Here is a 25541-nt window from a genome sequence, read left to right as displayed (position 1 = left end):
TTAGAACTTGGTACGGTCTAAGACACCACTTGCAGTTCTCATTCCGCACATTATGGAGTTCAATACAGGAGTTGCAAGAAGAAACTGCCCAGTCAAAAAGTAAACTTTGTTGAAAAAAATATATGTCAACTAGACTTACCGATAATATCCTGGGCAAAAACGAGCGATTTGGAAAGGAACCAGAAAAATTGAAGGACAACCCATTTGGCTATGTTGCTGAAGTGAGATAATGGCTGGCGAACAGAAAGAAAAAGTGCATTAACCTATGGACCTTTCTATCCACCCCTGGTGGGCGATTGAAAGGGGACACCTGCCGGCTTTCGCCTGAATCAAAGGTAGTAGGTAGCGACCAGTTTTCAGTTAGCCTGCAAATTTAGATAGACGCGTCTGGCTTGTAAGCGTCCGGGGCGAATTTCGTCCTAATCAAATAAGGTTCGTTTTTAGAACGGGCTGGCTTTCTCCTATCTTGCGTTTATTCTCTCTTCGATTTCGGGACGATAAGACCTCCTCTGTTATAGTTCCCTAAATTAAACTTTTTCAAGTTAAAAGACAAAGGAAAAAGAAAGAAACTTTGCATCGTAGGTTGTGCATAACTGGTAGGATTTAAAAATTAAATCAATTTACAATAGTACCAAATGCTCTGTCCATTTCTGGGTACACAGAAGAGGCCGATATGTTCGAGTGTCTTGTTCAATTATAGACTGAGCTTCGAATGAGACCACAATAATGTATCTTGTATATATCCTGGATAATTTATTCAATTCTCCTAGGTGGTCGCCCAACACTCTTCTCGTCATTCATCATTCGACATAATTGAAATCGATTGAGTGGAAGCAACAGGTTCCCAATAGAATAGAATTAGTGGTAGAATAGAACTCTCAGGAGTCTGAATGCATCCCTGATTAGAGCCATTTTTTCGGGAACTTCACTTGTCAAAAGCACAAAAATATCTTGAAACACATTTTTATAGGGCTTCGACCATTAGGTAGGTACTGTATAAAAATTTCCCCTGCGGGGCAATAATTGTTCTTCCATTAGCAGAAAATATGCGAATCTATAGACAGATGATATGGTGTGACAATGTTTGTAAAAAATCACCTCCAAGAGTGACAAAATTATTACTATAATTTCATTTGGTTCTCGAAGGTATAACCGAGTAGGTAGGTACTTTGATGTTTTGATTGGGAACAGTTAAGAATACTTACAGTGGGTTCGATTCCCGATTCCTGAAGGGATAATGTTCGTTTCTGGCTGACTTTATCTTATCCTGTCTTCTCCTCGATTTCCGGACCATAAGACCCTAGCAGTTACAGTTCCCTTTATCAAACTTCTTTTAAAAAAAGTTCCCTATTAGAATACTTACAGGATGGTGGTGTCATTGGACACCCGGGGCACATACTCCAAGTGCTGAAACATGAACATTAAGGAATACATATTATCATTATCATTGATGTAATTATTGTTTAAGGCGAGAACCACAATTTGAGTTAAAACTCAATTCAACTTTTAAGGTACTACTATCACGTCACGTGACGTGACGATAGTGTAGCTGTCCTGAACGAGATTACCTACAACATTATGGGAAACTTTGAACTAGGTACATCTTTCTAACTCCCCATGACTTAGCGTGACGTGGCACCCTCTCATAAGGGGAGCGCTTTGACTATTACTACCCTACGAAACAGACCAATATTAACTAAAATAAATAAAAAAGAAACATAAAGATGACGTTACTTACTTCATATCTTGCAAGACTTCGCGTGCATTGTCCCATTTACGGGTGGTCGCGTTGCGCAATGCGCATCGCATGACTAGCTTCACACACATTCAGATTTGATGCCAGCTTCTTAACTCTGGTACAAATCTAAAATCGAGACCGAGGTGCGAGAAAAAAAAAAAAGTTTGTCGAGGGCCCAAGGTGACTTCAATTTTTCAGAGGAAATAAGAAATCAACCCAATACACCACAATGACTTACTGGAGGGCTGCTGGATTGAAGTAAGTAAATTCTACACTAACTAACCTCTACGGTAATATAACAACTTAATCACTACCCCGGACTATTACCTCTGTAGAATGTTTTCACATTATCACCATAGGTACCTCTCTTATCACTTACTACCCCTTTTTGATTATACCAAGCTAAAAAAATAATGGGACTACACTGCTTCAAAAGTCTCACTTAGGCTGAAAACATTGTATGTGATATGAACTTATTGTGTATCTCTAGCTGCTTGATGCTCTATGCTCCACTTTGTTTTAGCCTCAGACAATGTCAGTATGGTTTCCAAGTTGAAAACTACATGAATATTACCATTGAAAAAATACTGTAGACCCATGTTGAGTTGCAAGTAGGTAACCCCTAACTACCCCAATCCCATAGTTGGTGCAAATGTCTGTAGGTTGACCAGCATGCTGTATTCACCACAGACAAGCCTCCCTCCCCCCTCTTCACCTACTTCACTGAATCACTGTACGCGCGCGCTTTATTACGTGAGTTGTATGTTATGTTGTAGGGGGTTTTGGAAAAAAAAAAAAAAAAAAAAAAAAAAAATCGCATTTAGTAGTCTTTTGTTTAGACTGTCAGCTTAGCTAACCTAGTTAGCTTTGATTCTCACCGGGGGTGGATTTTATTCTTATCACATAAGGTTCATTCTCGGAAACCAAGATGTCCCCTAAAGCTCAGCTTTTACAATGTACCTATCGGTAGTTTAAAGTAGGTACTTACAACCAAGATGATCACTCTCATGCTTCCCCAGTAGGATTCCGAAATGATCTGCTCGGCATTCGAGAGTTCAAATTGCTTCCTCCCTATGTCGCCATTGCCCTCACTCTGTTGTCCCTCAGGCAATGTTTTCCATCGCACGAAACCACCAAACATACTCCTACAGGCAGAACCACTGCCTTGACGTGCGATGTGAGATACTTCGCTCGTGTTCAGACCCAGAGCATACGCCAATGTAAACACTGGGGAAGTAAAATAATATTGATTGTTAATATTATTTCGTTTTTAAATACGCGACGGCGACGGGCATTTTTGTAAAAACCGGCCTGATTTCTTTGACAAATCTTTAGAAAAAATAAATAAATAAAAATCACGTTTTGGGAGGGCCTAGTGAGTGTACTCACGTACGAGACCTTTTAAAAAAATAACGAGGGGTCGGGAAGGAATTCTGTTTCTGTGATATACTAGCTGTATGGGAAGGAACATTTTTCCAACATTTGTAGACGAAACTTGAGTCGGAAGTAAAAAGTCGAAGTATCCAACAAAATATAACGGTAATAACAAAACATAAACCTAACCAATAACAACCAATGGAAATAAAGTTTTCAGGAAGGGAAGTTTTCAAGAATACGCCACTGAAGAAATTTCTTCAGACAAGCCTCCCTCCCCCTCTTCACCTACTTCACTGTACGCGCGCGCTTTATTATGTGAGTATGTTATGTTGTATGAAGTAGCTCTATTTCTCCCCCTCTCATCAACTAGTCAGGATGGCCGAGTGGTCTAAGGCGCTGCGTTCAGGTCGCAGTCTTCTTCTGAAGGCGTGGGTTCGAATCCCACTTCTGACAAATATTTTTTCATTGTATTTTTATCTTTTTTACTTTTTTTTATAGGGTTATTTTGTCTTTTAACCGGGTTGTATTATTTTAACTTTAGCTCTCCATAATTCTCCATGTACCTACCTAAAATAAGCCACACTACAAAATGTTTGTGACTAAAATTCCTAGTAGGTGGTACCTAGTTCAAATTATGCAAGATTAGAAAAGATACTTTGAAAAATAGTAGAGATACAAGGAGCCAAGAATTCATAGTTTTTTCTTTTGATTTGTTCTAGATATCCTCTCTTGACCCTTATGTCTAATATGGGATATGATGATAAAAGGCAAGCTATACAGTTTAGTGCAGAGGTTCTCAACCGGTGGTACGCGGATACATTTTAGGTGGTACGCAGTCATATAATTATTATATTAAGGACAAACAACAACAGGGAGCTCATTAGGATCTGTTTAAAATTAAATGACTGTTCAATGTATTAATTTAAGATTGTTTTTAATGCACAATTTCATTTTGTATCTAAGTAAATTCTATGTACAATGTACATATGACTCGCCAACCCCCATCAGATCCATAGGAAGAAAATTTTGTACCTTATGAGGTAGAAAAAATGTACCTCAGCTCCGGCTCTATTACATGGAAGTAAAATTAAAAAATCAAATCAAGAATGATAATAAACTGAATATTAAACAAATTAGGTAGGTACAAAGGTATTCTTTAACCATGATCGAATAAACTACGGGCTAAAAAATTCCCGGAGGGACGGGCCCTGCTTGTTGATTAAAAAAATAATGGGACTACACTGCTCCAAATTTCACTTAGGCTGAAAACATTGTATGTGAAATAAAATCATTGCTTCCCTCTAGCTCCTTGATGCTCTATGCTCCACACTGTTTTTAGCCTCAGTCAATGTGAGCATGGTTTCCAAGTTGAAAACTACATGAATTACCATTCAAAAACTACTGCAGACCCATGTTGAGTTGCAAGTAGGTAATCCCCAACTATCCCAATCCCATAGTTGGTGCAAATGTCTGTAGGTTGACCAGCATGCTGTATTCACCACATGTACATATTTATTTTATTTTACAGCTACATCCAATACTCCAACATTGCTGCTAGAACTCTGAGAAGAGCTTTGAAAACTGAATTCAGAGCTGATGCTGAGAAGAGAGAAGAATCTTTCATCAGAATCACTCCCTGGAAAGATGGAAAACCTATCAGTAAGTCAAAGCTCTTACTTTAAGTACCAAAGTCATGGTATATCAATTTGTATGATCATATCATAGATTCCTTAAATCTAGGATAAAAAAAAAAAGAAGAAAAGATGTCTTCAGCCTTTTAAAATTTCTAGTTGCTCAGGAAACAGGTAGTAAAAAAAAAACTGACTTCAGCAACTTTCTTTAGGTTAGCCCACCCATTGGCACAATTTTCTATTACTTATTCTATTGACTATTGACCATCCTTATTTTAAACTTGTTTAAAACTTTATTTTCTTATCACATTCTATTATTTTAACTTTGCAGATCAAAAAGATTAAACAAAATTCTCTCACTGTATCTTTCACCATATCATCAATATAGGTTGTAAGTTGAGTTTGATTGACTGTATTGCTACCATTTAACAGTATGTGAGTTTTCATAACAGGACATTACAGTGAGCCATTACATTATGTAACTCCCATTTTATTACAAGATGATCTTGATATTTTTAGCATCAGTACCCCTTTATTACATTGATTTGTCTTGTTCATTTACTTGAGTTTATGTGTGAAATCTTTGCTTGATCATGTTTTCATATTACTAACATATTGTGTGTTCTCTGTGTGAAACATTTAAATTTCAATGAATAACCTTACAATCTGAAAATTAACAACCTTCCAGCTCTTCTTTCATTTTAATTTTACCTTTTTGATTATCTACTCTAGAAGTCCTTTAATATCCTCACCTAAAAGATTTTTTCATATCAAAGTAAAGTGAAAATGTTAGTAGATAGGTATGTATGTTCCAACAACCAGATGTTTGTAAGTCTATTGAAACCTTTTTGTAGATGTTGTTGGATGGCTAATGTTTTCTTCTTTTTCTTTTTCAGAAACATCAAGTCCTTCATCTTCTGCTTAATCAATTCTAATCTATAAGGAAAATCAACAGTTGGCCATCAGAATGGGATTTATTGTAGTTCTATAGATAATGTCTCTGTTATTGTTGTTATTAGTTAATAATATGCAATCCTATTGTTACCTAACAACAAAAGATGAAAGACCACTCATCCAAAGTGGTAGGATTTTCAGTTGTATTGACCTCTTCTACTTTTTCCTGTCAAGCAGTTTTTGTGGGTAGCTGTAGACTTAGCCAAAGGAACTCAAAAGAGTATTCATATTGAATAACTGAGAAAGAAAATCCCTTTAGAGACTTGGGAAAATGGTACAAGCAAGAAGAATAAAAACTTATAAAAAGAGATGTAGGGTTATGTGTACTTGAAATAAATATGTACCATTTAATTGTTTAAAATAATATAAAAATAAATAATGATGTACCTACATAATAAAGTACCATAATAATAAGATCAGCAGCACATAAAAAAAGTCTTTTTACTTCCTAGTAGATATAAAAAATAAACCATAATATTAATAAATATCTAATAATTATTTATCATCAGTTCATTACCTATAAATCTAAAAAAAGGCACCATTAAATTTATCTTACTTCTGCTGAACCACACTAAGTACAGCATACTCAAATCTGTATACAACTCGGCACATTCGTATACCAAATGTCTTGATTCTAAGCAGGACATTCCTTACTGAAGTAGTAATCCAAATAAATTTGTTCTTATGGCTTATAGTTCACTTCACAGTGTTTTCTTGTGCCCTTTGAACTGTCAAGAACTCAAGTGTTTAGGAGCTCCTGCCTCATTCAACAAATGATTGTTAGGAATGTCATCCAGAATTTTAGGTCCAGAACCAATTTTCGTACTGATCAAGTATTGCAGCAATCCAGCTGGTTGAGGGGTGAAACTTGGCAACTGAAAAGAAGTAAAAATAACCAGGGTTTGAACTTTTGACCTGAAATCAATAGAGTATGGCCCGAAATACATAGATATACATAATTAATTAATTTGGAGCTTATAATCTACAATACCATATTTTTTTCTGGAGTGGGACCCAGTAGGGAATTATCCAGGAGCTCAGACTTGACTTTTGATAAATGTATTGGTTTGGTTATAAAAAAAACTTGGATTGTTACTCCAGAAGCGTTGGTAAAGGTACTCGTACCTACGAGTGATGATATCATTGTTTGACAATTTTACCTGTACAGGTGGCAGTATATTGAGATATTCAAGTCCTCGTATGTAGGGGGCGGAGATTCCACTGCTGGGCGGGAAGTATTGCACAAGGGTACTCAAGAGTAGAGGCACCGTGTTTTCCAAAACGTAGAGACACGCGTTGGGGCCCGCATCAAATGTATAGGCCACCTGAGAAAACAAGCGATTTTATTTTAAGATGTTGCCTTTACAATTTTGGAAGCCAGCTTAGTTAGTTTGGTTGGTAGCGCGTCAGCCTTGTAAGCGTTAGGTCCCACCAATTCCCGCCCGGGGCGGATTTTATCCTGAACGGATAATGTTCGTTCTCGGAATGGCTGGTATTCTCCTATCCTGTCTTCCTTCTCTCTTCGATTTCGGGACGATAAGACCTTAGCAGTTACAGTTCCCTCTATCAAACCTCTTAACACGTTGAACACCATGTCAGCCCATATGTCATGCTTTTTAATGTACTGCAGCCAAACGTCTAACAAAAGTTTGCAATGTTCCATGAAACTGAAATCTCGTAAGAAATACACTGTAATGTCCAACACGGGTGGAACATAAAGATAATGTACTTCGTGTCAGTCACATGTGGCTGAGAAGTACATTGAGACCATTTAGATGTCCGCCACATATGGCTGACAGGAACCAAGCTAACTATTAGAAAAATCGGGCCGGTATTCAATGTGTTAAAAAAAAAAAATCGGACATTAGAATCTTACCTTGGTCTCTCCGACAACCGTATTGAATTCATGTACAAACCGTACAATCGAGTGACTCGTATCATTCATATACACTATGGGCGGGTACGTGTCCAAGCAACACGCATGGAACTGGTTGCTGTCCTTCATTGTGAGTTCGGCAAACCTCGGGAAGTCTCGGGCTCGCAAGGCTTCTTCCATGCCGGAACAACGCGAAGGCACAATCGTGTTGACTCGGTGTTCGTACAGGGTGGAAGTGAGAGTGGTACGCTGCATACCGTCAGTAGAAGAGGTGGACTTGGCTTGATCATTCACCTGTAGGAGAAATGACGGAAGAGATATATATGGGGTGAGGGTTGCGGTGACGCGACGTTTGTGTGCCTACTCCTGACGTTCTACACCATTTTTTTAAACTATTGCAAACAGGAAAAAAAAAACTAAAGGCCCGTTCCCAAACTGTTGGTTCAGAAAAAATCGTGTCGTGCGCAAGTGGGAACACTCTCATTTAAACTACAAAAGAGCCTTGTACTGTGTCTTAAAGAAAAAAAAAAAAAAAAAAAAAAAAAAAAAAAAAAAAATCGTGTCGTGTGTAGTGAACTCTTTCATTTAAATTATGTACATTGTCTACAAGGCCATTTTGTGTCGTTCGAAAAAATCGTGTCGTGTATAGTGGGAACTCTCTCATTTAAATTAAATGCCAACAGGTTGCCAACAGGGTATAAAAAAAAAAAAAAAAAAAATAGCATTTAGTAGTCTTTTGTTTAGATTTAGACTGTCAGCTTAGCTAACCTAGTTAGCTTTGATTCTCACCCGGGGTGGATTTTATTCTCATCACATAATGTTCGTTCTCGGAGTTAAAGTAGGTACTTACAACCAAGATGATCACTCTCATGCTTCCCCAGTAAGATTCCGAAATGATCTGCTCGGCATTTGAGAGTTCACATTGCTTCCTCCCTATGTCGCCATTGCCATCACTCTGTTGTCCCTCAGGCAATGTTTTCCATCGCACGAAACCACCAAACATACTCCTACAGGCAGAACCACTGCCTTGACGTGCGATGTGAGATACTTCGCTCGTGTTCAGACCCAGAGCATACGCCAAAGTAAACACTGGGGAAGTAAAATAATATTGATTGTTAATATTATTTGGTTTTTAAATACGCGACGGCGACGGGCATTTTTGTAAAAACCGGCCTGATTTCTTTGACGAATCTTAAGTAAAAAAAAACACGTTTTGGGAGGGCCTAGTGAGTGTACTCACGTACGAGACCTTTTAAAAGAATAACGAGGGGCGTCGAGGGGTCGGGAAGGAATTCTGTTTCTGTGATATACTAGCTGTATGGGAAGGAACATTTTTTCCACATTTGTAGACGAAACTTGAGTTGGAAGTAAAGAGTCGAAGTATCCAACAAAATATAACGGTAATAATAACAAAACATAAACCTAACCAATAACAACCAATGGGAATAAAGCTTTCAGGAAGGGAAGTTTTTAAGAATACGCCACTGAAGAAATTTCTTCAGACAAGCCTCCCTCCCCCCTCTTCACCTACTTCACTGAATCACTGTACGCGCGCGCTTTATTACGTGAGTTGTATGTTATGTTGTATGAAGTAGCTCTATTTCTCCCCCTCTCACCAACTAGTCAGGATGGCCGAGTGGTCTAAGGCGCTGCGTTCAGGTCGCAGTCTTCTTCTGAAGGCGTGGGTTCAAATCCCACTTCTGACAAATATTTTTTCATTGTATTTTTATCTTTTATACTTTTTTTATGGGGTTATTTTGTCTTTTAACCGGGTTGTATTATTTTAACTTTAGCTCTCCATAATTCTCCATGTACCTAAAATAAGCCCACTTAGTTTTGAACCAGAGGTCATCAATGCTTACCCAAACAGGAATAGCCTGCTGCAGAACTGGCAAGTCCTGCTGCTGTAGGGAAGTTGTTTTCGGAACAGATGTGCATTTTCCAATCAGCCATTTCCCTACTAGACTTCTCTTGCTCAGCCAGTTTTCTTAAAAAAAAAAAAAAAAAAAAAAAAAAAAACACTTCAGTATTTATGCTGTCATCTTGATTTTTTTTTCTTCATTAAAGAGGTTTGTAGAGGGAACTGTAACAATGCAGGAACCTATTATCGTCCAGAAATCAAAGAGAAGAGGAAGGCCATAGGATAGGAGAAAGCCAGCCATTCTGAGGACGAACCTTATCTGTTTGGGATAAAGTACGCCCCGGGCGGGAATCGAACCCGCGACCTAGCGCTTAGAAGGCAGGCAGACGCGCTACCCACCAAGCTAACTAGGCTGGTAAGAAAATAATTTAGAAAGAAAATAATTTTACTTGTTACTTCCTAGTAGATATAAAAAATAAACCATAATATTAATAAATATCTAATAATTATTTATCATCAGTTCATTACCTATAAATCTAAAAAAAGGCACCATTAAATTTATCTTACTTCTGCTGAACCACACTAAGTACAGCATACTCAAATCTGTATACAACTCAGCACATTCGTATACCAAATGTCTTGATTCTAAGTAGGACATTCCTTACTGAAGTAGTAATCTAAATAAATTTGTTCTTATGGCTTATAGTTCACTTCACAGTGTTTTCTTGTGCCCTTTGAACTGTCAAGAGGTCAAGTGTTTAGGAGCTCCTGCCTCATTCAACAAATGATTGTTAGGAATGTCATCCAGAATTTTAGGTCCAGAACCAATTTTCGTACTGATCAAGTATTGCAGCAATCCAGCTGGTTGAGGGGTGAAACTTGGCAACTGAAAACAAGTAAAAATAACCAGGGTTTGAACTTTTGACCCGAAATCAATAGAGTATGGCCCGAAATACATAGATATACAAATATACATAATTAATTAATTTGGAGCTTATAAACTACAATACCATATTTTTTTCTGGAGTGGGACCCAGTAGGGAATTATCCAGGAGCTAACAATTTATACTTAAATCTACTTAGGGACTATTATAATTCATCTAAGAGATACCTACACATAAAACACATACAATATATAAAAAAAATAACAATCATAGAATATTAACAAACAAGCAGAAATTCTGGGGTGGTGTACACTGACCTCCCTGAAATAGAGGATACATGATTGAGATTAAGGAAATCATCAAAAAAGCAACCTTTCATTGTTATTTATTTTAAAATTTGACCAATAGTACACTTGTTGGGGTAAAGGACAGGGACTTGATATGTCTCCACTTTCAAAGTACCTAAGTATATCCTCCTGCACCTTAAGTTTTTGAAAAAACCAGATTTTATGATCTTAAATCACCTTTAAGGATTTCAATGTTTCCCAGGATAAAAGGGACCTATACATACTAGTAATATATCAAACTATTACTCACTTCCCATTGAGCCAGAGTTTGTCTTCTGTGAAGTCAGGACTCAGTGCAACAGATGTCTTAGCATGCATCTGAAAATAGGGATTGGAAATATCAATCAAATATATATTTTTATGATTACTAGGAGATACATTGTTATCTTGAAAAATGTAGGTAAAGGTCATAAATGTGTCTAAGACTATTGGGAGATGTTGTCTGGTCCCATGCCAAAGTCCAAATGATAGAATGGCAATGAAGTATGTGAATGGATTACTCTTTGGAATGTTATCTCTATGGGCTCAATGCCATTGGTTTGTCTTCTGTGAAGTCAGGACTCAGTGCAACAGATGTCTTAGCATGCATCTGAAAATAGGGATTGGAAATATCAATCAAATATATTTTTATGATTACTAGGAGATACATTGTTATCTTGAAAAATGTACCTAGGTAAAGGTCATAAATGTGTCTAAGACTATTGGGAGGGATTGTCTGGTCCCATGCCAAAGTCCAAATGATGATAAAATGTCAATGAAATATGTGAATAAATTACCCAATAATTAGACCAGTAATAATGAGATTTCCAAAAAGTACAAGTTCTTTTTTTAAACAAAAATGATTAGATTATGGTTATCAGAGCTATTAAAAGGCAGTCTCTTACTCTTTGGAATGTTATCTCTATGGGCTCAATGCCATTAAGCTCAGACTTGACTTTTGATAAATGTATTGGTTTGGTTATAAAAAAAACTTGGATTGTTACTCCAGAAGCGTTGGTAAAGGTACTCGTACCTACGAGTGATGATATCATTGTTTGACAATTTTACCTGTACAGGTGGCAGTATATTGAGATATTCAAGTCCTCGTATGTAGGGGGCGGAGATTCCACTGCTGGGCGGGAAGTATTGCACAAGGGTACTCAAGAGTAGAGGCACCGTGTTTTCCAAAACGTAGAGACACGCGTTGGGGCCCGCATCAAATGTATAGGCCACCTGAGAAAACAAGCGATTTTATTTTAAGATGTTGCTGATGTTGCCTTTACAATTTTGGAAGCCAGCCTAGCTTGGTTGGTAGCGCATCCGCCTTGTAAGCGCTAGGTCGCGGGTTCCCGCCCGGGGCGGATTTTATCCTGAACGGATAATGTTCGTTCTCGGAATGGCTGGCATTCTCCTATCCTGTCTTCCTTCTCTCTTCGATTTCGGGACGATAAGACCTTAGCAGTTACAGTTCCCTCTATCAAACCTCTTAACACGTTGAACACCGTGTCAACCATATATGGCGGACAGTCATGTTTTTTAATGTAGGTACTGCAGCCAAACGTCTAACAAAAGTTTGCAACATTCCATGAAACTGAAATCTCGTAAGAAATACATTGTAATGTCCAACACGGGTGGAGGATAAGAACATAAAGATAATGTACTTTGTGTCAGTCACATATGGCTGATTCCCTCTTTATCCCTTCTCTTCCCTTGTTTTTTTTTTTTTTTTCAAAATCTTTTTGGTTGGTCTGGACTTAGAAAAAAATCTAGTTATTTATTGACTTACAATATTTGATGACAGCAATGTTCACAGGAGCAATCCCTGTACAGATCTTCATAGTGTTAGAAGCACTAAATTTGAACTCTGAAACATTTACATATGAATATAATCATGAGAACACTACAAAATGTTTGTGACTAAAATTCCTAGTAGGTGGTACCTAGTTCAAATTATGCAAGATTAGAAAAGATACTTTGAAAAATAGAAGAGATACAAGGAGCCAAGAATTCATAGTTTTTTCTTTTGATTTGTTCTAGATATCCTCTCTTGACCCTCATGTCTAATATGGGATATGATGATAAAAGGCAAGCTATACAGTTTAGTGCAATATAAGGTGGTACGTCAAAATCTCTGAAAATTTCAAGTGGTACGTGTTTACTAAAAGGTTGAGAACCCCTGGTTTAGTGCATATCACACATTTGTAAGTTAGAGGTCCTGGGTTCAATTCCAGGTAGTGTTAAATATTATGTTCTAAGCTGACAGTCTAAATATAGCCCTATAGTACTTACCTCTATGTAGTACTTTTTACTTTCCTTATTTAATTTCTTGTCCCAATAGAACCAGGAGAGCTATTTTTTTTTTTTTGCAATTTTTAACAAGTAAAACTTACCTTTGGAATTTTAATCTTTTCTGACAAATAACTGTGCATGAAGAGAATCTTTCAAATCAAAAAGAGAAAAGAGAAAGTTCACTTTACGTCTACAATAGTAGGTACTGGACTTAAGTACGTTTCCTCTTCCTGAACTTGAAGTCTGAAAAGAGAAAAGAGAAAGTTCACTTTACGTCTACAATAGTAGGTACTGGACTTAAGTACGTTTCCTCTTCCTGAACTTGAAGTCTGAAACTGATAAAATGATAAAAATTTAAATTTCGCGGGCTTCCAGTTTGCTGAGATGAAATCTGTGATGTTTTTGAAATGAGTAGTACAAAAAAATCCGACCGTCGCGCCATAGGTCGCGCATCCGTCGCAGCATCGTGTGAAATGAGTGTGAAGTGAGCCACATTTTTTCGCGGCTTCATTTCAAATTTGTTTTGGATTTGAGTTTTGGAAATTGGAACTTTTAGGAGCATTTTCATTTTCCAACTTTTAAAAAATTTCCACCACCCTCGAGTCTAGTACGTCGCAGCATCGTGTGAAATGAGTGTGAAGTGAGCCACATTTTTTCGCGGCTTCATTTCAAATTTGTTTTGGATTTGAGTTTTGGAACTTTTAGGAGCATTTTCCAACATTCCAACTTTTAAAAAATTTCCACCACCCTCGAGTCTAGTACAAGCTCAAGCTACCTACACCGGTATTAATTCATAAAAGTGAACCTTTTGATATCCAGTCTAATTTTAAAACAATGGCAACCCGTGCTGAAGACCCAAAACAACAAGAAGAGGAGGAAAGTTTTGCCACTGGACCCCTGTCCATTCTCACCGACTCGGTGAAGCACAACACTCAAGTCCTCATCAACTGTAGAAACAATAAGAAACTGTTGGGCAGAGTGAAAGCTTTTGACAGGCATTGCAACATGGTTCTTGAGAATGTCAAGGAAATGTGGACAGAACATCCTAGGGCTGGGAAAGGAAAGAAGAAATCCAAACCTGTTAACAAGGATAGGTTTATCTCCAAGATGTTCCTACGGGGGGACTCGGTGATCTTGATCCTGAAAAACCCTCTTGCATTGAACAAATAATTTACATTCCTAATGGGTCAGCTCTTTACTTGGCTTTTTATTCTGTTCAGTATCTGTTGAAGTTACAAAGGGTTTGTATTTTATGGCACATTCCAGATCAGATCAGACCTGTGTAAAGGGCTGAAGTTCTTTGTAAATTTTTAGAGTGAGACTTATTCCACAAAGGAGGTCTGACTTTGCACTTTATAACTTTCTGTAAGAATTCATGACAAGTACATATTCATAATGTGAATTTCAGTTCATTTTGTTGTACCTATAGGTTGGGATCCTGTATCTGTATGCATAGTGTTAATGTTATTATTCATATTGATCTCTTCATTAAGATATGCTATTATTGCTATTAGGCCCCTGTACTCTGCAGTAGCTAAATCCTTGAAGTTACAAAGGGTTTGTATTTTATGGCACATTCCAGATCAGATCAGACCTGTGTAAAGGGCTGAAGTTCTTTGTAAATTTTTAGTGTGAGACTTATTCCACAAAGGAGGTCTGACTTTGCACTTTATAATTTTCTGCAAGAATTCATGACAAGTACATATTCATAATGTGAATTTCAGTTCACTTTGTTGTACCTATAGGTTGGGATCTTGTATCTGTATGCATTTTGTTAATGTTATTATTCATATTGATCTCTTCATTAAGATATGCAATTATTGCTATTAGGCCCCTGTACTCTGCAGTAGCTAAATCCCAAACAATGTTTCTTTCAACTCTTTACAAATGAATGAAATAAATGATTGAAAAACAACTTTATACATTAAATAAGTAATGTGTTTTCACTTAATCTTAGTTATATATTTTTTATTGGGGAACAGAGGTAACAAAATATAGAAATACATAATACATCTCAAAATATTACAATAATCTGTACTTATACAATGACAAAAAAGTTGACTAAGAGGTAATGTTTTAAAACAAGAAACAAAACAAAAGTGATAGCAATGTTTCTCAATTTGGAAGCTTAAAAATAAGCAACTTACTTAAATGTAAAAGTACTTTTTACCCGGTTTTCAAATGCTCAAACCCTATACTTAACTAAACATCACTTGGTATACATCTTTGTGTCCAAAGACAAGCAAGTAATACATCTCAAAATATTACAATAATCTGTACTTATACAATGACAAAAAAGTTGACTAAGAGGTAATGTTTTAAAACAAGAAACAAATAAGCAACTTACTTACTTAAATGTTTCTCAATTTGGAAGCTTAAAAATAAGCAACTTACTTACTTAAATGTAAAAGTACTTTTTACCCGGTTTTCAAATGCTCAAACCCTATACTTAACTAAACATCACTTGGTATACATCTTTGTGTCCAAAGACAAGCAAGTGTATTTTTGAAGATGAAATGAAACATGAACATATTTATCTATCAAGTATTTAGATCTAGGGAACCATATTAATGGTAGTAATATTACTGACAAGCAAGTGTATTTTTGAAGATGAAATGAAACATGAACATATTTATCTATCAAGTATTTAGATCTAGGGAACCATATTAATGGTAATAATTACTCTAGTACAACAATGAGTAAAATAAACATTTTTGGTTGTAAAGTTGAAATTGTCACTCACCAAAAAATTAAAAAATATTGTAAATAGTAATAAAAAATAATAAATTGTAAAAAAAATAATATTGGAATGAATTTGTAGATATCTTAAGTTGAGATTATCATAGAGTGAATAAGTTGGTAGTCTGAAGCACTCAAGTGAGATCCTTCCTCCAATTATAAAAGAGTCGAACAAAATGAAAATAAAATCATGTCAAAGTATTCCTAATGTATTACTAAACAATTACCTATTTATCTTGACTTTGTCTTTCCATAATTAAGAATCCATGTACTGATATAGATCACAGTCATAATCTCAGAAATAAACAAATATGATTATCAGTATGGAAAAATTAAATTCTCTTGAAACAATAAAAAAAAGGCACTTTTGGTAGATATCTTAAGTTGAGATTATCATAGAGTGAATAAGTTGGTAGTCTGAAGCACTCAAGTGAGATCCTTCCTCCAATTATAAAAGAGTCTAACAAAATGAAAATAAAATCATGTCAAAGTATTCCTAACGTATTACTAAACAATTACCTATTTATCTTGACTTTGTCTTTCCATAATTAAGAATCCATGTACTGATATAGATCACAGTCATAATCTCAGAAATAAACAAAAATGATTATCAGTATGGAAAAATTAAATTCTCTTGAAACAATAAAAAAAAGGCACTTTTGGTAAAAAATATAAAATACATACATCACTAAAATGTAATTATTATTTATCTGTTTAATGTAACTGAGATGCTGTTACATGACTTGAGAACTAAAATGTAAAACTAACTTCCAATACTTATATACTTACTTTAGATTATCTTGTACTTTCAATAAACATGACTGTCATTCTTTTATACAATTTACATACAGGAGAGTATTTCTTAATCTTCATAGCAATTAACATGGATTTTACACTAGGTTTACTTTATCAGCTATCCCAGGTTTAATTTCCTGAGGAGTCAAAGTTTCTCTCTCTCTCGCTCTCTCTCTCTCTCTCTGCTTAGAATTTAGGGTGCACTCAGTCAAGATTAATTTAAAATACCGTGTTAAAAACCATTTCAACCTTTCTTGATCACCACCATTCCTAAGATCATAAACATCAAGAACAAACAATTTTCAATCCAGAAAATGTCTCACGATTAAAAGTCAAGGGTTTTGAACCCGCAAGTGTCAAAAAACTTCTCAACGTTATCACGTAATCAGATGTCAAAGAGAACCTACGATTTTAACGTCACATCAAATCCTGGCATCAAGCTCCTGTTTATACATACCAACATGGTATTGGTATAACCATATCATGGTCACAAGTTACAATACATCTGTAAAGGCCACAGTGTTAATTGCACAATGTTCTCTCGAGAGAGGTGCCACCAGACACCAGACATAATATAAACCATCATCAGGTATTGTAGCTCGACATTCGTGTCGATTGTGCCTCGTGTAAACGGTTCTTATAGTCGGTGCACAAGGCTTGTACCTTATCACAGCACGTATTGCAAGGGTCGGTCGTGGTGCGAACATTACCGATGAAGTCCGACATGAGAGCGACTTGCTTCTCGTACTTCTGGTTTGCCTTCTTGAGCTCGGCGTTTTTTTCGCGCACTTGTTGGCGCAGATTGTAGATTGTGTCTTCGAGTGCTTCGAATATTGCCTGAGGAAAAGAAAACGAAAACAGAATGAGTTTTCATTGCGAAAAGTATAGAAAATATGTACTTTTCAACTTTTTATGTCAATAAAATTACAAAAATCACAATTGCGAATAGCTTCCTAGTGACCCAAAACACAACCCCGACCCAAAATTGTGACTTTCGTTAGAAACGAGATTTAAGCTCATAAAGAGGATTTAGCTAATCTTAGAAGTAGTTCTATGAACTTTGTGCTTATTCACCCTGTGCGCATGGTTAGTATGTGGATGGGTGACCGTCTGGGCAACCTCGTACTACTCGATTTTCTCGGTCTCACTCAGGCTAGGTAAGATTAACGTAAGTAGGCAGGTAGCTTGTTGCCGAAAGTGGGTAAAACCCCAAGGTGTGTCCAAACATAGTCAACGCTGTCGGTCGACGAGGTCAATCTATTTTGTCTAGGCCGTGTACGGTTTCAGTCGACGAACTTTGTGCTTATTCACCCTGTGCGCATGGTTAGTATGTGGATGGGTGACCGTCTGGGCAACCTCGTACTACTCGATTTTCTCGGTCCCACTCAGGCTAGGTAAGATTAACGTAAAAAAAGGCAGGTAGCTTGGTGCCGAAAGTGGGTAAAACCCCCGTTATTAAAAACCCCAAGGTGTGTCCAAACATAGTCAACGCCGTCGGTCGACGAGGTCAATCTATTTTGTCTAGGCCGTGTACGGTTTCAGTCGACATGCGAAAAGTATAGAAAATATGTACTTTTCAACTTTTTATGTCAATAAAATTACAAAAATCACAATTGCGAATAGCTTCCTAGTGACCTAAAACACAACCCCGACCCAAAATTGTGACTTTCGTTAGAAACGAGATTTAAGCTCATAAAGAGGATTTAGCTAATATTAGAAGTAGTTCTATGAACTTTGTGCTTATTCACCCTGTGCGCATGGTTAGTATGTGGATGGGTGACCGTCTGGGCAACCTCGTACTACTCGATTTTCTCGGTCTCACTCAGGCTAGGTAAGATTAACGTAAGTAGGCAGGTAGCTTGTTGCCGAAAGTGGGTAAAACCCCAAGGTGTGTCCAAACATAGTCAACGCTGTCGGTCGACGAGGTCAATCTATTTTGTCTAGGCCGTGTACGGTTTCAGTCGACGTCGATGATCGATCGACGGGGTCGACTATGTTTGGACACACCTTTAGAAGTGATACTCGTACAGTGGCGTTAAACCACCCTTAAAAAATGTTGTTTTCAAATGCTCGGAGTTGACTTTTATAGATCATTTTCCCTACCCTTAAAAAAATAAGAAAACTCACCCGTGATTCCTCCACGCAGTCGGAATAGATAGGTGGTTCGTCCAGACAGAAGAAGTCCCGTATGGAGGGTGTATTCATGAGTTCTGTGCTGGCCACAATACTATTGATGAGCTTCTGGAGACCCTGAATCCGCTCCTCGATGAAACCGCGGTTGAAATTGTCCCCGAACCATCGCTTCCGAGGCAGCGGTAAATCGATGTGTGGGAACTCGGCCTTCAACTGAAATTAATACCAAGGGGAAGTTAGTGTAAAATTTCAAAGTAATATAATGTTTTGTGAAATTCTACCAGAAGCAGAGGATATCAATGGCAGTCCAGCGTGGGAATGCAGCATCAATGTTAGGAACACTACCGTCAGGACAAGACTTGACGGCAGTTTATATGTTATAATTTTAATTTAATTCCAAATTAATTAATTAATTTATTTGATAAATAACAGACATAGAAAGGGGGTTTTCTCAATCTAACTTCAAAGAAACTTGAATAGTATAGGAATAGTTGCTTTCAAGAGTTTTGGGACAAGGGGCAACCCTGAAGTTGCACGTGATATGTCCACATACGATGCCGCGGGACTGACTAGGCGAAATTTCACCAACCTCGATGATCTTCTTTTTCTTCTTCTTCCTAGCTTTTTCTACTGAAATAGGGTCGGCGTTTCTGGTCAGTCCCTTCCAGGCAGCCCTATTGTGTAACCCCAATGATAAGATATTTAATTTATTTTCCTTTCTATTGCAATATCAAATGACAAGTTTTTAAAATGAAATACTCACTTTGGAATGAATACGGACAAAGTCTGTGTACCTGCGGAACACAAACCAGCAATCACCTCGTGCCTTGTTTTCTATTCTTAGCTTGTATACCTGTAGGAAAACATACAAATAGGATTCATATTATTTTCACAATAATAATAATAATTTAATTAGTTTCCATTTGACTTTGAAGTTAGTCAATCTAATTAGCTTGGAGAGTAGCTTGTCTTGCAAGCCCTAGGTCTAGGGGCAAATTTTATTCCAAACAGATATGGTTCGTTCTCGGAACGGCTAGCTTCCTTCTCTCTCCGATGTCGCGACGATAAGCTCTACATTGTTACATTTCCCCCTATAAAACCTCTTAAAGAAAGTACTTACTTAATAGTATTTGATAAATAACAGACATAGAAAGGGGGTTTTCTCAATCTAACTTCAAAGAAACTTGAATAGTATAGGAATAGTTGCTTTCAAGACTTTTGGGACAAGGGGCAACCCTGAAGTTGTACGTGATATGTCAACATACGATGCCGCGGGACTGACTAGGCGAAATTTCACCTACCTCGATGATCTTCTTTTTCTTCTTCTTCTTCCTAGCTTTTTCTACTGAAATAGGGTCGGCGTTTCTGGTCAGTCCCTTCCAGGCAGCCCTATTGTGTAACTCCAATGATAAGATATTTAATTTATTTTCCTTTCTATTGCAATATCAAATGACAAGTTTTTAGAATGAAATACTCACTTTGGAATGAATACGGACAAAGTCTGTGTACCTGCGGAACACAAACCAGCAATCACCTCGTGCCTTGTTTTCTATTCTTAGTTTGTATACCTGTAGGAAAACATACAAATAGGATTCTTATTATTTTTACAATAATAATAATAATTTAATTAGTTTCCATTTGATTTTGAAGTTAGTCTGAACCTAATTAGCCTGGAGAGTAGCTTGTCTTGCAAGCCCTAGGTCTAGGGGCAAATTTCATCCCAAACAGATATGGTTCGTTCTCGGAACGGCTAGCTTTCTCAAATTCTGTCCTTCTCTCTCCGATGTCGCGACGATACGCTCTACATTGTTACATTTCCCCCTATAAAACCTCCTAAAGAAAGTACTTACTTAATACTCAATAGATTACTTAATAAAAGTAGTGTCTTCTTTTTCTTCGCCGGCGTTTTTCGTCAGCCTCTCAATCAGCCCTAACTAGGGCGATTGCTTGGGGCTGACACTTCGTTCCAACTACAATTTTTACGAGTGGATGCCCTTCACACTCAATCTTTTTCTTCGCCGGCGTTTTTCGTCAGCCTCTCAATCAGCCCTAACTAGGGCGATTGCTTGGGGCTGACATTTCGTTCTAACTACAATTTTTACGAGTGGATGCCCTTCGCACTCAACGTTGGCTATTTCTTTAGCAAGGAAAAGTCAGACATTCTCGAAGAAGGTTGTGTAATAGTGAAAAACTTACAGTGAATCGAGCTCTTTGCTCCATAACTTCGTAGCCGACAATGGGGACTTGGAGAGATTCATTGGGAGAGACTTGTGCTTCGAAACTGGACAGACTGGGACCCATTTGTAGGGACGGTGAGGAAGCATATTTCTTGAGGTTGCTGAAATGCAGTCACGTTCGGTTATTTGACATGGTAATTGTGCGCGAATTAAATGTAACTCATTAGGTAACTACGCAACAAATACCTGATCAGTGATTATTATTAGCAGAAACTTTGAACCGGATGTAAGATTTCTTGAGGTTGCTGAAATGCAGTCACGTTCGGTTATTTGACCTGGTAATTGTGCGCGAATTAAATGTAACTCTTTAATGTACCTAATGTAATCATTAGGTACATAATTACTCAACCAATACCTGATCACTGATCAGTGATTAATATTAGCAGAAACTTCGAACCGGATGTAACTACTATATACTATAAGTATTTCGAGTCGAATGTAAGTACCACGCGGACAGGGTGAATAAACACCAAGTTCATAGAACTACTTCTAGTATTCTCATGTTCTTTTCCTCAGGCAACATTTGAAACACTCGAAGACACAATCTACAATCCGCGGCTATGAGAGATATAGTATTTATATTCATTAGACTGTGCGAGATAGATAAATTAAATCAAGTTTAGTGTTGTTCTTCTTCGCCTTTTCCCGAGTTCAAACGGGGTTGGCGTTTTTCGTCAGCCTCTCAATCAGTCATAGTGAGTGGCTGGCCTAACTCAATTAAGCTAGGGTGACTGCTTTGGCCTAAAGAAAACTGAGAGAAATAGGGAGGGAGGGAGGGAGGAGAAAGAGAGAGAGAGAGAGAGAAAGAGAGAGAGAGAGAAAGAGAGAGAGAGAGAGAAAGAGAGAGAGAGAGAGAGAGTAGGAAAAAGAGAAGCTGAAAGAGAGATGAAAAGAAAAATTCTCACCTATTGAAGGCGCTCAGATGTATGGAGGACTTGGACTGAGGAGCAGGCTGAGTGGCCACTGAGTTGCCCCCATCAGAACTACTTGAGCCCCGGGACTGAGATTCTGTCACGCGAATAACCGGCGAGGTTCCTCTTATTCTACGGGAAGACATTTTGGAGCGATCCTTGAGAATTTTATCTGGAACAAAGAAGCGAAGAGAAAATTTGAGTTGACTGAGATTCTGTCACGCGAATAACCGGCGAGGTTCCTCTTATTCTACGGGAAGACATTTTGGAGCGATCCTTGAGAATTTTATCTGAAACAAAGAAGCGAAGAGAAAATTTGAGTTAAAAATACCAACAGAAACCAAGAAACTCCATTTCGTGTGTTAAAATAGGCCGGGCGGCGCTTCGAACTCTTGACGTACGCGCGCCTCCTTACACGCTTGATACTTTCAGTAACAACCCCTGAATATGGAGGTTCATAAAATTGAGCAATACAGGGAATGCAAGATAAGGATCCTAACGGGGTTACCCCCTCCCTCAATAAACATGGACTATATTTGCTTCAGATGAGTCATCCATAAATAGCACCATACAAACATTATCTTCTTGCATACTAGCACATACAGTCATTCCTACCTACGTACGTTTAGGTACCTACTAGAAGTAACAACCCCTGAATATGGAGGTTCATAAAATTGAGCAATACAGGGAATGCAAGATAAGGATCCTAACGGGGTTACCCCCTCCCTCTGTAAAACGTGAACTATATTTGCTTCAGATGAGTCATCCATAAATAGCACCATACAAACATTTATCTTCTTGCATACTAACACATACAGTCATTCCTACCTACGTACGTTTAGGTACCTACTAGCACACTTTCTACAATCTATTTGGATGTTATTTTTTGTGCTTTATGAACTATAAGACTTATAAATAGCATTAAATACCCATCCTTAAACAAAAGGTTTCGTTGGTAACGGTAATCATAGGAAAATCAGAAGATTAAAGGTTCCTACATACACCTAGATAGGTACCTCCTACCAACACTTAGTTAATAGTTAGGACACTTTTTGACTACCAAACTTTTCAGGAACATTTTGAAATTCTTTCAGGGGCATTTCGCTTTATATGTTTTCAAATAATAAGCTTCAAAGTGTAAAATAATAACAACTATTTACTACCTATGTAGTAAGAAATACATATGTATAGTACCCATAGGTACTGGATAACTTCAGTCAAATGTAATAAGAACATTGCAGTAGGTAATACCTACTTAGATAGGTACTTGATTTTATTTTGTACAAAGTGAGTGACTTCATATTGATATAGGTCCATCATACTCAGTTTAATATAGAATGATTTGAGAAACATTCTGAAATTTTGTATGGAACAATAATCAGACAAATAACTTCCTCTACTTTGATGGTACATTCGTTTCCTTCTGACAAAATTTTCGATGATAAATTCGAGGAAATCAGGCTGTATCCCTATTTGTTCCATATGAAGTATTTGCTTGTTCTTATAGGTTAGGTATTCTAAAGGGTGTCCCAATAAGAACGCAAGATTTGTTTGTTGTTTAATAAAGCATGGTTCTCTGTGAAATAAAATGGACTTCTTAGATGATTTGCGAAGTAAGTAAACATTCTGAAATTTTGTATGGAACAATAATCAGACAAATAACTTCCTCTACTTTGATGGTACATTCGTTTCCTTCTGACAAAATTTTCGATGATAAATTCGAGGAAATCAGGCTGTATCCTCGTTGATGCAACTTTCAATTTCACCTTTCAATGCTTCAAAGCTTGTGGGTTTGTTGGTGTAAACCTGTGACTTTAGATACCCTCACAAAAAATAGTCTAGGGGGGTAAAATTACATGATCATGGAGGCCATTTCTCGTCAGAAAAACGGAAAATGACACGATTACGACTAGGGAAATGCACGCGCAAAAGTGATAATGTGTCCATTTTATTATGCTAACTTTTGAACAGTTTTAGACCCCATGATGACTAATTTTGATATGTTTACAATCGATCTGTCAAAGATTGGGTAAGATAAAACAATGTATAACAAAGTTATGACCCTTTCAAATCTTGCGTTCTTATTGGGACACCCTTTATTATCAGACTATAACACAAAGATGAACCCATAAGTTAAGCCCATACTTAGCTAATTATAAAATGTAAAAAGATATTGAAAAAAGATGTTTTAAAGTTATGACCCTTTCAAATCTTGCGTTCTTATTGGGACACCCTTTATTATCAGACTATAACACAAAGATGAACCCATAAGTTAAGCACATACTTAGCTAATTATAAAATGTAAAAAGATATTGAAAAAAGATGTTTCAACAAGATTTAATAGGAATGTTACCCCGGGATAAATGAATTGAGGAAAAGAAAAAGCACTCTTACATTTTCAAGATATTGGATCAAACTTCACTCATAGTTAAAGGTAGCCTCATTAATAGGTAAGCAATGAAAGAAAGACCCAACATAAATGGGTTAAATATCTGGTTGCCTGGAAGGTATAGCTTTCTTCTATCTATTCAGTATAATTTTCATGCATGAGCAATGATGGGGAGCAAAATTTCATCAAAGTTATTTTCATGTTGATATGACCATATGCAGGCTACTGTACTGTTCACTCAGAAAAATAGATTCAGTTCTTTTGGTAGACTGGAAACATACTACCAATGATTTATCACAATATTCCAAGGTACAAAGGTCAGTAAGTAGTTCAATATAAAAATTACAATTAATTGAACAAAAATACCTACCCACCTAAATACTAATTTTCCTTAAAACACACAAAAATAAAACTTAAGTTACCTAAAAATAAATGCATAAAAGACTGATGTCCACCAAGATGATAATTCTATCCAGCAAATATGAATCATGACTGAATAACTTTCACTAGCCTGATGAATTATCTGATTGCTAAAATAATTCAGTTTATATTCTAGTGAATGCTTATCTACCTAAAGCACTAGCCAAATTGCAGATCCTCATTATCATACTGATAGCAAAAAGTAGAAAAGATGAAATTTCAAATTAAAGAATATACAACCAAGGAGACAGGCACTTTTTTGGAATGATATGCCATATGCTCATCTTAGCTCAATTTTTTCTCAGTTAGGATTAATTAAGGTCTGAGTCTGTTGGCTGTAAGTTCATGTTGAAATTAATAATTCCATGAACCTATTGACCTGGGGTTAAAATCCCTTTGTTAACCATTAAACATTTCACTCTAGCATACTAGAGAGCTAGAGACATTGAAGACTGTCTGGCTGGGGGATGTTAAACAGGGAGTAGATCAGCTTAGTCTGGCTGAGAGACTTTAAACAGGGAGTATACCAGCCTGAAGTCATGTTGCTAATGAAATAGCAAAGATAGAGTGCAAAGGGCACCCACTTGTAAAATTTGTAATCAAAACCAACAGTCAGCCCAAAGCAATTACCCTAGTTAGCACTGATTGAGAGGCTGATGAAAAATGCTGATCCTTTCTAAACACAGGAAAACTGTGGATTGAACTGAATCCTGAGATAATCCATGGTGGTAAAACTCAACAATAGACTGATTGGGCTGGGCTAGGGTAAAGAATTTTGTGGTTGACAAAGTTACATTCTGTTCATACAACTATGAGATTATTCCATAAAGACCTTTGTGTTTAACATTGCTTGATGGTGGCTATTCATTGTCCAACTCAAAATTTTTGCAAATAGCCAAGGTACCTTTTCAAAATAATTGCAGGAGGGCTGACCACAATTAGATGCCTAAAAAAATATTCTCTTCACTACATGTTTAGGTA

General features: G+C 37.0%; 3 protein-coding genes, 1 long non-coding RNA gene, 2 other non-coding genes and 1 pseudogene across 11 annotated transcripts in view; 5 read left to right on the top strand and 2 right to left on the bottom strand.

The window, feature by feature from the left end:
- The window catches only part of LOC103506238 (protein stunted-like), a 28153-nt gene extending 22031 nt beyond the window's left edge, over positions 1–6122 (top strand). The window contains exons 1-4 of one of the 4 annotated variants that reach the window (XM_017442794.2): positions 1843–1996; positions 4644–4774; positions 5078–5130; positions 5643–6018. In XM_017442794.2, the coding sequence (XP_017298283.1) occupies positions 1968–1996; positions 4644–4774; positions 5078–5091 (174 nt within the window). In that variant the 5' untranslated portion in view covers positions 1843–1967 and the 3' untranslated portion in view covers positions 5092–5130; positions 5643–6018. Of the gene's footprint in view, positions 1–1768; positions 1997–4643; positions 4775–5077; positions 5138–5642 lie in introns of those variants that run through there. The other 3 variants (XM_008470625.3, XM_008470624.3, XM_026821378.1) reach the window with 3 other exon arrangements.
- On the top strand, positions 3485–3568 carry Trnal-cag. Its single transcript has one exon. It is a non-coding gene; the product is annotated as a tRNA-Leu (tRNA).
- Positions 6100–12161, bottom strand: LOC103506267 (diphosphomevalonate decarboxylase). The gene is made up of 11 exons (XM_026821356.1): positions 12141–12161; positions 11716–11880; positions 11201–11257; positions 10919–10986; positions 10603–10642; positions 10040–10044; positions 9439–9569; positions 8427–8665; positions 7577–7870; positions 6861–7025; positions 6100–6575 (listed from the first exon to the last, which is right to left on the bottom strand). The coding sequence occupies exons 1-11, from the start codon at positions 12159–12161 to the stop codon at positions 6432–6434; spliced, it is 1329 nt and encodes a 442-aa protein (XP_026677157.1). The 3' UTR covers positions 6100–6431.
- Positions 9199–9282, top strand: Trnal-cag. Its single transcript has one exon. It is a non-coding gene; the product is annotated as a tRNA-Leu (tRNA).
- Positions 12162–13615: 1454 nt separating the features above from the next.
- LOC103506236 lies at positions 13616–14343 on the top strand (annotated as a pseudogene).
- A 1186-nt stretch (positions 14344–15529) lies between these two features.
- LOC113466186 lies at positions 15530–17165 on the top strand. The gene is made up of 2 exons (XR_003390660.1): positions 15530–15783; positions 16075–17165. It is a non-coding gene; the product is annotated as an uncharacterized LOC113466186 (long non-coding RNA).
- On the bottom strand, positions 16885–22041 carry LOC103506235 (sorting nexin-16). Of its 3 annotated transcripts, XM_026821377.1 has the most exons (6): positions 21964–22041; positions 21746–21845; positions 20800–20941; positions 20082–20171; positions 18598–18816; positions 16885–17307 (listed from the first exon to the last, which is right to left on the bottom strand). In XM_026821377.1, exons 1-6 carry the CDS (start codon positions 22013–22015, stop codon positions 17056–17058), a joined length of 855 nt encoding a protein of 284 aa, XP_026677178.1. In that variant the 5' UTR covers positions 22016–22041; the 3' UTR covers positions 16885–17055. The 3 variants fall into 3 exon arrangements, with proteins under 3 accessions (XP_026677178.1, XP_026677176.1, XP_026677177.1); XM_026821375.1 differs by lacking the exon at positions 21964–22041 and having other exon boundaries at positions 21746–21935; XM_026821376.1 differs by lacking the exons at positions 20082–20171; positions 21964–22041 and adding an exon at positions 19367–19456 and having other exon boundaries at positions 21746–21935.
- Between the last annotated feature and the right edge of the window lie 3500 nt (positions 22042–25541).

This window comes from Diaphorina citri, unplaced genomic scaffold (genome assembly GCF_000475195.1).
Source record: "Diaphorina citri unplaced genomic scaffold, Diaci psyllid genome assembly version 1.1 scaffold224, whole genome shotgun sequence".
Lineage (NCBI taxonomy): Eukaryota > Metazoa > Arthropoda > Insecta > Hemiptera > Psyllidae > Diaphorina > Diaphorina citri.
This window is presented reverse-complemented; position numbering and strand designations above follow the sequence as displayed.